General features: G+C 37.3%; 1 protein-coding gene across 1 annotated transcript in view; it reads left to right on the top strand.

Moving 5' to 3' along the window:
- Window positions 1–380: 380 nt before the first annotated feature.
- The window catches only part of VCL (vinculin), a gene marked incomplete at its 5' end in the record, with an annotated part of 38118 nt that continues 26504 nt past the window's right edge, over window positions 381–11994 (top strand). Inside the window, 5 exons of the mRNA XM_009877108.1 lie at window positions 381–500; window positions 5951–6101; window positions 8010–8118; window positions 10549–10671; window positions 10946–11106. Coding sequence (XP_009875410.1) covers window positions 381–500; window positions 5951–6101; window positions 8010–8118; window positions 10549–10671; window positions 10946–11106 — 664 coding nt within the window. The remainder of the gene's footprint in view (window positions 501–5950; window positions 6102–8009; window positions 8119–10548; window positions 10672–10945; window positions 11107–11994) is intronic.

Raw genomic sequence — 11994 nt, 5'->3', positions numbered from 1 at the left:
GAATGTGGATGGGGGATGTATTCTTAGTAATTAACTACATTTTACTAATAGACTAGGCTCAATAGCAAAATGAGTGTAATTTATTTTTTTTTAAACTTTGAACTTTTTCTGACTTGTGGGGATTAGGAGGGAGGGAAGCCTGTGATGTTCACAGTGATTAATTTTTTACAACTAAGTGCAGCACTCAAATAGTATTGTTCCTATGGAGAGTGGAAAGAGGGAAAAATGTTTGTGTTCTCTCTAGTTAATTTAGTAGATCTATTGGTAGGAAATAATAATTTCCAAGGTGTTAGACTAACCACAATATGCCAAACTGAGTGATAGAAATTGTTGTTAGTACAAATCATATTTTTGTTGCTACCTTGCTGTTTTTCATCTAGGTTTTACAGTGAAATTCTGAATCTTAAGTATGACTTCTTTCTCCTACAGGTTGGAAAAGAGACTGTGCAGACAACAGAAGACCAGATATTGAAAAGGGATATGCCACCAGCATTTATCAAGTAAACTCTTTTTATTGCAAATCTATTGTAGGTGTAAAGGAAACCTGTTCCAATGTTATTCTTTGTTTTGCTGTACAGAGTAGAAAATATTCTTGTGTTTGAATAGCTCTTTGGGGTCTTGAGGCTGACCTTCATCAGGAATGACTCTTCTGCCAGTGTGTGTGTGTGTGTGTATATATATATATATGTATGTATACATGTTTTGTATATACAAGTAAATTTCTAGGAGATTTCTTCCTTAAAAAAAAAAATCAGGGTAACAGTGATACTTGCCTATGGGCTGTTGTAGTTTTGCCTAACTGTGTCAGAGATAATGTGTTGTTCTCAGTCTTTTTATCTAGTAATTTGATGGGTGGAGAAGTGTGAATTTGTCGGTATAGACAGCTGATGCATGATAACTGCCAGGAAATCTAAGACATTTGGACAGCAGTGACTGACACTCTTAATTCCATTGCTTGGTGTCAAGGACAACCGACTTTCTCCTCCTGCTGTCTTAAGTATTAAAAGCCATACATCACTTTTTGTGGAATAGGCAAGCTTCCTACTGCCAGCTGGCAAACTTTCACTGAAGTTGCTTTGCCCTACAACCTACTGAAGAATCTCTCTATTAGTGTTGTCCTGTGAGTACAGAATAACTTGGTGTTTTACTATATTCCCAAACACAAACCAGGCAGATAATCAAAGCAAAAAAGCATTGGAGCAACCCCCAAAATACTACAATGGAGAACAGAGGTGATGGCTAAAGAGAATGTTTTTTGTTAGGGAATGGATAAGGATTTAGTTTGTTGCATTGTAGGTTGACAAAATGAAGAATGAAAAAAAACCAACTCAAACCTAGGGCCAGGTAGTATTAATGTAATGGTTCAGGACTGAAACAGATGAATTATTAGTGAAGTACAGTCTCCTACTTGAGACCACCCAGTAGGTATGTCAATCGAGGTGATGCTACTATCTTAGAAACTTTCTAGGGGAATCTAGGGAAGTGGGTGTCTATCGGTCCGACATACCTTTGGAGTAAATAACTAGAAATTCTGTACTAGAGAAAAGTTTATCAGATCTCAAATAGGTATGATTTGCTTTTCATGAATTAACAATGTTTCTCCAGAGGGAAATTCTGCCTTTATAAATCTGTTGGTGTTCTTAGAAATATCATAAACAGGGATAAGGGTAATCCAGGTAATAGAGTATACATTGATTTTTAGACTTTTTAGTAAAGTCTGAAAGCTTTTAAGAAAATTAAGTAGCCACAGAGTAATAAGAAAAGTTCTTGTATGGAAAAGATAACATTGCAAGGGAAAGGAGACATTATATGGTTAACTCTGACAATGGTAGGAGATAATTAGTAGGGCTATAGGGATCTCTGCTGGGATTATGCTTCTCACAATGTTGACAAGTGCCCTGGAAACCAGGATGAGCCATAAGGCAAAAGTACTTGCTGATGACCTGAACTCTTACACAGGATAGTGACATTAATGGATGACTGAGGAATTACAGCAGGACATTATTAAACTGAGTGTCTTAAGTGCGGATGAAATTGTTTTAAAACATCTCAAGCAATGCACAGATGTGAGAGCAGAAGGTCTAGTGTCAGACAAGACGGTTGACTCTGAGTTGACCATTACCAATAGTGTGGAGCCATGTCTTGGAGATGTGACACACAAGTGAGAGTATCCATTCCCTGCTCAGAAATGGTCAAAAAGTAAAGTAAATATTAAGTTTATCAGTAAAGAACTGGAAACCAAGATGCCAGTGTATATTTTTCCTACACACCTTGACTACTGCCTGCACTTGTGCTCCCTGAATTTTAGAAAACGTAGTAGAGCTGGAAAAGGCTCACCAAAGGACTTGAAGAACAAAGGTATGGAATTGCTTCTGTATAAGGCGAAGCTAAGCAGGCTGTAGCAGAGAGGGCCGAGGCCCTCACAACTGTCCGAGGAAGTATGAGTTGTATGGAGAAGATGGAAACTTGTATGGGGGCATTGCTTTAAGCCAGTGGTTTATCAACAAACAATAGGGAGAGCTTCTTTGTACAGCAAGTCATGTACTGCTAAAATTCTTTGTATAGGTTAGGAGATTGATAGATAAGTACTTACAGGAATCCATTGCGGATTATCAAATAGACAAACAGCAGGAAATCCCAGGAACTGGAAATAGCTGGGGGATGGGAGAATGCCTGAGGAAGTATGATGAATGCTTATCTTGTTCTTTAACCTTCCTTAGGCATCTACTTGCAGCTACTTTTGGAAGCAGGATACTGAGCTAAATGGCCCTTTGATACAATCCACCGCAGCACTTGCTATGCTGTATTCCTGGTGTGTGCCCTTGTTTGAGTGCAGAGGGTTTGGGGTGTTTGTGTATGTGGGTTTTTAAATTTTTTTTAATTTTATTTAGGGGAATGTTTATGTATTGAAATAAGGCCAAAGCTTTTTTCCTTACTACTTGATGAGTTGTATATGAGCATGTAATTTTGATTGTGCTCATTTTCTAGCAAGTGTAGAGGTTTTTAGCTGATTTCCAGCTTCTTACTCACCTAGGCAACTAAGGGATTAAGGAAAACAGGCTTTCTTAATTGCTATACTGTAACCAGCCTTTGATCAACACTTAGCAGATTGTGGAGAGTTAATTAAATTGTTGTAGAAATGTGATACAAGCACTGCTGAGTAGTATTACTTTATGCTGGATGCAAGAACTTTTCCTGCAGCGTTTCACAACTGCTTGAATTGTGATATAATGAAAATTGGGAAGCAAAGCTATCTGCCACTAATGAAAGCTATTTCACATCACTGGATGCAGTAACATGAGTTAGGAATGTTAAATGTCCTTTATGAGTGATAATCTATTTTGTTTGTTGCTTGTTAACCTGGAGTTTATGTTAAAATGAACCAGTATGTGTTAACAGCTCCTCGTTAATGCTGTGTATTGTCACTGGTGTCTATGGGGTAGGGACGAGTGATACCGCAGGTGGACTGGAGAGATTCTCATTTGTCTGCATTAAAGGGCAGGATTTTGATGCAGGAAGTGAAACAGATGGGGATTTTTTTTCTTTCTTTAGAGAAGTTTTTGTTTCTGAAGTGTTAATTCAGGAATTGGCATTCCTCTGTAAGAGGGTGCTCTGGTGGTGCCTGTACTGGCACAGGAATGATGGGGTGAGGAGCGCTATGTGCCTGTGAACACCCCAGTCCCTTTCCACATCTTCGGCATTCAAAACAACTGCTGGTTTTGAGGGGACCACTTGTAGAGGACTAGAGAGAGAAGATCTGTTTATTCTTCTCAAAGACTTGGGTTTTGGCTTGCCTGAGACTGGCATTGAGGGTTCATGATGAATATATATGATGGTAATCTGTCGAGTTTTTCGGTAGAAGTGTGATTGTGCAGCAAAATAATTTGTTGACTCCTGAGAAGCTGTCACGCATCCCTTTGCTGTTGGCACAAACTACACAGCAACTATTGACCTAGAGTTAAAAAATGTGCTCTTAAATTGTCTTAACCACTGGGCAGTATGAGTAATGCATATAATTTACATCAGATGTTTTGCAGTGTGTTTGTATTACTTGTTATATTTTCCTTGTAAAGAAGGAAAAAATGTAACCTCTGGGCAAAGAATAGGGTAACACCTGATTTGTTTACACTGAGAATAAAAATTGGTCGTCTTTCAACTTGCACATGCAAATGCCTTTAACAAATCAAGCAGTAATGCTATTCTGTGTTACTGTTACTTTGGTAGCCAAGCTGGAGCTGCACTGCTGGTAACTGTATTAACAAATTAATGTTAATGCAAAATATTTCCCTTTTAATTTAAATTTCTAGAACTGCAAGTAACCTAAACTATAGTGAGCAAACTCAACCACAACTTAAGTGATTAGAAATTAAACGTGTTATTTGAGCATCAGAGGCATTGTCTGGCACTTTTAGGTCAATTTTAAAATCTAAAAACTAAAATGGTAATTTAGTGTAAGTTATTTTTAATTTTTTTTTTTCCCTCACACTTCAGAAGGAATACACTAATAGAAATGGAGCTAATAGAATACCAAGAGTAATATGGTTGGAAATATCATGACCTGTGTCTTCGCAAATAACTCTGGTGTTAGCATAGCTTTATTGTAATGCTACCTCAAAAAAAAAATTATAAAGCTGTGTTTTTTAGGTTATGATATAATACAGGGATTAGAAAATTCACCATAGCAATGAACTTTGATTAAAAGCTTTTCAAATGCGTTTGATTCTTGTGCTAGAACAAGCAGTTCATTTCAGTGAATGTTTTGTGGTTTATAGTTAAATTCAGACATAATCATTAAGTTCTGCCATTGGTGTTAACAAGGAATGTGGGGAAGAAAATGGGGATAACTGTGTAGCTTTACAATAGTACTTAACTGAAGATACAATAAAAGAGCACGTCCAAGTGGTCAGTAGAAGATAGGCTATATGACAAACATGAAAAAGTTGTGATATGCGATATTATTGCTGTAGTATAAGGGTTTCATGTTTGGAACCTTGTGTAACTTGAATGAGCACATGGTGCTCCCATGCCTGGAGCCCATGTATTAGACTACGCTTATGTTTCTGTCAAATGGGGGAGAATGCAGGAAGTCACAGTTAGTGTAGTCAATAGCTAGTCATGAGTAGCATAGCTACCATGGAAGGAAGCCTGAATTTTTTATTTGTCTAAGCAGTTATAAAGTAATTAAAAAAAGAGAACAAAATTGAAAACTTTTAATTGTTCCAGTTCTTGATATATTAACATGCTTGTGTTAAATTGCTTGATGAAGCCTAATTTCAGAGCTCTTTTGTTTATTGTAGTACCTTCTGTGCTGCTGTAATTACATACAGTATTATCTTGCCAAATGTCCTTTCTGGTTTTAGAGTTGCAAGCTGGTTTTGAAATTCATGCCTTATCACTAAATCTTGTGGCTATTTAAGATGCTATTTCTGTCTTCAGTGTTAATACTCTGAAGAGCTGGACTACAGCTTCAACAAGCAGTTTTCTTAATACTGTGTTCTTTTGTCCTACTGTGTAGCTATCATTTAATATTTATTAGTAGCAATTGCTTCTAGAATGACAATCCAAATATAGGGCTGGTAAAGATTAGCAATTACTTTGATTGAAAAGTCCTAAAAGAATACTTGTTTTGTCTCCTGCCCTTGTCATTATGAATGAAAGGTGTTTTGCCATGTTGGCACCTCTTCTTAGTGACGCTGTGTTGGCTGCTTTACATGGGATACTTCAAACTATTCCAAGTGCATGACTTCTGAAAAACTGTGTTGTACAGTTGTTTGTTACTTTCTTGTTAAAATACGATAAATACCCTTGCTTTTTAAACTATGAAGATGTAGAGTGATCAGTTTGCTTGCAATGCTTTAAATAATACAGTTAACTAAAGTTAAAAACAAACCCATCATTTTCTCAAGTCTGTCATACAGACTAATCAAGTTTTGCATGATGACTTTTTCAGAGTGGAAAATGCCTGCACCAAACTTGTTCGGGCAGCCCAGATGCTGCAAGCAGATCCTTATTCAGTACCAGCTCGCGACTATTTAATTGATGGATCAAGAGGCATCCTTTCTGGAACATCAGACTTACTTCTGACATTTGATGAAGCAGAGGTATGAATCCTAACGTGACTAACGCAGATATCTGCACAGTTGTATTATTAATTCAAATATCCACTTAACTGAATTAGCTGATCAAAACTATTGAGTAGATGAATCTGGTTTTGATGATTTTAGCTTGATTAAAAGCATATTTTCATGCTCCTCTCTGTCAGAAGGAGCTTAGACTTGTTGCTCTTGTTTTCTTGAGAGCGTCTTTGTATGACATAATGTTCAGGCGTTGCCTGTGATTATTTCTCAAAAAGGTCAGATCCCATCAACCCTGTCTTACATATCCCTGACCGTCTTCTGCATTCCCTTCACCATACCCATTACCGATCCTTCTCTGTTTGCCTCCACTGAAAAGCCCTAGGCCACTTTCAAACATATCTCACTCATTAGCTGTGGCAGTTTAATTGGCCTTGAGGCATGGGAGATAATACAAATTTGGACTCTTTGGCTGGTCAACTGGAAGATGTGTTCTGATAGATCTAACAGCTGCTGCACTTCGGCTGCTGCACAAGCCAAAAAGTGGCTCAGAGATGCTGTTTGTCCAACCTCACATGGACAAAAAAAAGCCAGAGATGTAAGGAAACTTAAAAAGGAGATTTTGAGCGTCACATATTTGAAAATGTTTCTCAGTTACAAATCTTACTCTTGTGATCCTGTTTCTGGGAATGTGGAGACTTGCTCATTTCTAAATGGCAAATATGCTACTATGAGGAAATGAAATACTGTTAGAAATGCTGCTGATTGTAAATTTGACCTGTGCAACAATCTGTTAATCTCCGAAATGATGTTACTCTTCCTGCTGCTCTGAGTAATCTACCATGTCATCCTTGTTCTCATTTGATCAGCTCATGGTACTGTTAGCACACTCCTTTGAGATGAGGAGAATGCTGTGGAATTTCTCTGGGGTGCTTGTAGTTACTCGTTATTTTAAGTTGTTTTTAATAGATACGATGAGGTGTTATAGGACAGAACTGCAAGGAAGTTAATAACTTTTAATCTCTCTGCTTACAGTGTTTAGGAAATAAATTTACTTTTGCGAAGTTAATGCTTCATTGAAAGAGTCTGACAACTGCATGTTAACCAAAAGAAAAATAGTGATCTGGAATGAGTGACTTTACAAATACAGAAGTTGGCATGTCTCTATCCTGCTGTGTTTCAAGATAAACTAATACTGGGACAAAACTGAAATTAGTTTGAGGAAACCATGGTCTGGTTTAGGGACCAAGCACTGCATGTGGTTGACATGAATTAAATGTTAGCTCAGTCTTTGAGAGTTGCGTGTGGTTCAGGATGTTAGAAGATTAACCGACAGAGAACTGTGTTTTGGAATCAATTATGAACTGAAAAAGTTAAGCTGAGGCAAATGTCCAGAGGTAAATAAAGTATAACCTTCACAGATTTTTATGGAAAGCTTAAGATGTTGGATCTATCTTTCCCCACTGGAATGTTGGATAATGCTTTATCCATATGTAAAGCTGCATGGTGAATAATATTTCCTCTGAAAATCTGGATTCTGCTTTCTGTGCAGTTCTGCTTTTTGATTTATGTGAAATATTTTTATTGATCACATTGCAATGAAAAATGTGAAGCATGCCAGCATACTTAAATGCACTTCCTTATAACCTATTTTCTCAATACTATCCTTGATTTATCATATGGAGTGAAAACACTGGAAGTAGGATTTTGCATTTCCAAGTAGTGGAATGCTGATTAAGTATTGTCTTTGTTAATACAGTGCTCTTGAGTAATGGCATTGTGGGTGAATTAATCAGTATCTCAGACCTTTGTGATTGCCTATATGTCATGTTAGCAAATCCTGTACCTATTTTATTCTAATAATGGGCTTGCATTTCTAATTCAAGTGTAACTTAGCTTCATCTATTAAATTGTGGAATGTTCCTTTTTTCTTAGGTCCGTAAAATTATTCGTGTCTGCAAAGGAATATTGGAATATCTGACTGTGGCGGAAGTAGTAGAGACTATGGAGGATTTGGTGACGTACACAAAGAATCTAGGGCCAGGTTTGATTTGCTACAGCCTATCGTAAACATACTAAGTTACAGTCTTTTTCACCACCTCTTTTCCCCACTAGCACCTTCCTCACCCAAAGTTGAACAATGATAAAGCAGATGCTTTGAAATTATTTGTTGGAAAGAATTTTAAACTAGAAGGTGAATGATGACCATTTCCTGATTCACATTCTCTCTTATGAGTGCAGAAGAGTCAAGATGTTGGTAAACGACATGTAGTTCACAGATGATATATACTGTGCTTTTCCTATGCTATATTATGTGTGGGAAGTAAGCGTGCATTAAGAGGAAAACAAAGAAACTGGAAAAGCTGTGTAATTAAGCACTCACAGCTATACAGTCCATTAAGCTGATAAAATGTCTGTACTGAGATGGTCGGGCTTAGTAGGAATTTCTTGGTGTAGTGTAAGCTACACGTTGTGTGTTAGCATCTTAATGAGGCTGCAGAAAGAGCTGTCTTGCAGTATAATACAAAAGCCCAACTGTTACAAAAAATCCTTCCTCATTATTTGATACTCCTTCACTACTGGTTACTTTTGTAACTCACACTCACTGGTGGAAGTAAGTGACTGGAAAGTGAAGCACTGGGTTAGTACCATTCATTTCTGTCAGCTACTGCTCCAAATGCTTAAGTTTCAGCAAGCGTGGAGTAGTTTAGGTGTTTAACAAAAGCATTCTGTACAATCTAGATGTGGTAGTGGTAACGTAGCAAGGTGTTGGAATTAGTTACTCTGAACTAAAGAATGCTTATGTAAGCAGAGCAGGTATCTAGTTAGCACTTTGCATATAGAAATAAGAATACATGTGTAGTGTAAAATAGTCTATAAATGAAATGACTAGCAGCTCCTGTGTCACAGAGCATATTTGTAGAGTGTCTTGATTGTACTTAACATGTGTATACGTTACACTGTTCCTAGACGTGAAAAAGTTTAGAGAACGCTGCTTTCATCTGGAACTTAAGACTATTTTTGGCCTGAGAGAAGTTACCTTTGACTCCATAGCTTTCACCTCATTTTGAACAAGAAAAGATGAAGCAAAAAAAGCCATCTTCTCTTTCTGTGAAACTTGTTCTTTGACTTGGTCTATATAATTTCAATTTCTCTGTGATTATTGTCTTCCATGACTTTAAAACGAAGGTTCCACAAACTTCAGTTTACTTCCATTTGGCTCCCATGCATTTGGAACTTTTCACTAAACCCCACAGACATAGTATGTATGACAGAGGTAATAGGTGCTGGACAGGTGCCTTAATTTCTGAATGAGGTGTAGGCTTGTGCCTTTATTGCAAATAATATCTAAACTCATGCTGTTCTGAATAAATAGCTATTGTTGTGCTTCTGACTTGCTGTGGAAGTGCTGTCTTTTGAACTAAATGCTGCTCAACGCTTAGAGCACATGGCCTCGAAATTTTTTGTGCCTGTAGTCCTTGTTCCTGTTGAGCTACATCAATGGGGATCTGAACTTAATTGTTAATGTTAGCTCTATGTAAATAGCAGGAATATGAGCAGGTATGTCTAAAATCAACTTACAGATTTCATGTTGGAAGTAGAGAGGAGAATGTGATTAGCAATTAGGCTTTTTTCATTTGAAAGGAAAGGTGGTGCTGCACAACTTAGTCCTCTGTGCAGTCAGCGCAGGGATCCTACTGTTCTCAGTGTTGTCATTAAAGCTCATTTAACCTTTTTGTTATATTAACATGCCTCAGATGCTAACCAGCAAAAAAATAGTTAAGTCAAAGAGTAGACAGCTTTCTTCCATTTTTGTTCCCTGTAGGAGACAGAGAGTAGGACCACAGCAGCACCAATTTAAATCGGCTTAAATTTTCATGAAGCTGTGTCTGAAGACTCCATGTGTGCTGTGTGGTAAACCTCACAAGCCTTAGCTGCTGAAAATAGATTTGCTCAAGAGTAAATTTAATTCTTTCCACAATTGTAGAGCACCGAAATATTTCCAGCAGAACTGAACTATAAATAGATACTGTTCTTGAACTCTGATAGAACCTCAAGACAAACAAACAAACAAAACCCTGATTTTTTTTTTTTTTCTGCCATTCACACTTAAGGCTTTGATCAAGTATTAACACAAAAAGTAAAAACTCTGTAAATTAGCTTCCAGAGTTCATTCATGACTTTAGGACATAAAATCCCAGCAATAAATGACTGCTTTAAATCAAGATTTTTGAGGAGTTTGTTCTCCTTTGCACAGTGGCTGAGTTTTGAATCAGTGACTTCTCTGAAGCATATGGAATGTGCTTTAAATACCAGCTGCTAATATACAAATTAAACTATAAGCTTCAGCATAGTGTAAGCTTCAGTTGTCATAATTTATTCCACTGTATCCTTGTTTACAAAGCTCAACTGTTGCAAATTAGACTTAATATTACATTTCTTTGTGACTGTGTTCAATTACTTCAATCTTCAGGAATGACAAAGATGGCCAAAATGATTGATGAGAGACAGCAGGAATTAACTCATCAGGAACACAGGGTTATGCTGGTAAACTCCATGAATACCGTGAAGGAGCTATTGCCAGTACTTATTTCAGGTATTTTCAGCTTTAATTTTTAATGCTGTTCCAATGTGTTGTCTGTTTTGAACTGGAGTTCCAGTGTCTTACATTTGTTAAAAATAACAGCATTGATGTTGCTTCTGTACTCATTGCAAATAACTGAGGTTATTGTATTAAAATTACAGTCTCTGAGATAAACTAGTCCATGCAAAAGGAAATGTACTACCTCTGTGTGAGTGCGATAGGAGGTCACCTTGAGCATTGATTGTATCTTGCATGGACTTTTTTCTAATCTGTGGTGTTTCTACAGCTATGAAGATTTTTGTAACCACAAAAAATTCTAAAAGCCAAGGAATAGAAGAGGCCTTGAAAAATCGGAATTTCACAGTTGAGAAAATGAGTGCCGAGATAAACGAAATAATCCGTGTATTACAACTCACTTCCTGGGATGAAGATGCCTGGGCCAGCAAGGTATGTTTTGCACCTACATTTGTATATATAGCCTTTATCTACCATGTTACGCACCTACAACTTGTGCATTTGAGACTGCTGAAATATTTTTGTCCAGCAGCTTTGTAACTTTGTAATCATATTGTACAATCTCCTTAAGGTTGAAGAAAATCTTTAGAGATGATTGTATTAATTTCTTTCAAAATTAGCTTTCTCTCCCTGATCCAAGTTAAACGAGTGTGGCATTTGAAGATAAATCAGTATTTTACTGCACCTGAATGGTCAAACAGAAAACTTAGATTTGTTCAGCTTACTTTTGGCATGATTAGGAAGCCCTGGGAATATTGCATGTTCATCTTAGATGTTTACATATATATATGGCTACCCTACATAATCATATTTGACAGAGGAAAGTTAGGTATTAAAGTTATCATTCTATACATTAAACTGGTCTTGTAGCGAGGTTTCTGTAAGATTACCTGGGATTTTTCTCCTAGATGCTGTTAGAGAAGATAGGCTGCTCTCATTCCTTGTGCAAAAGGCCTGAAGCTGAGAAATTTTAGTCAATTTTTTGGGATCCCTTCAACAGCTCTTTCTTTTCCTCAGTCTCATTTTTAGTCTGGATATGGGAGTAAATTTCAAGTGTTTGCCTTGTCTCAAAGAAATATATGTGAGACCAATTGGCCATTCTGGATAAATACGATGTCTATGAAGCTGGCATGTGGATGTTACTGGTTCTTGGCAGCTCGGTGTTAAGCTGTGGAAGTGACTGCAGCCACTTACCTGGAGTTGGGTGATGCTCTTTAGTGATAACCACTGGAGATACTGAGATGTCCAGGAGGCCGTAGAACACAATCTGACACAATCATAAAAGTAGTGTTGTGGGCTTGCAAATAGATTTAGCTGCGT

Source organism: Apaloderma vittatum, unplaced genomic scaffold, assembly GCF_000703405.1.
Source record: "Apaloderma vittatum isolate BGI_N311 unplaced genomic scaffold, ASM70340v1 scaffold5569, whole genome shotgun sequence".
NCBI lineage: Eukaryota > Metazoa > Chordata > Aves > Trogoniformes > Trogonidae > Apaloderma > Apaloderma vittatum.
Note: the sequence above shows the minus strand (reverse complement) of the source record. Positions and strands in the feature narration are given on the sequence as shown.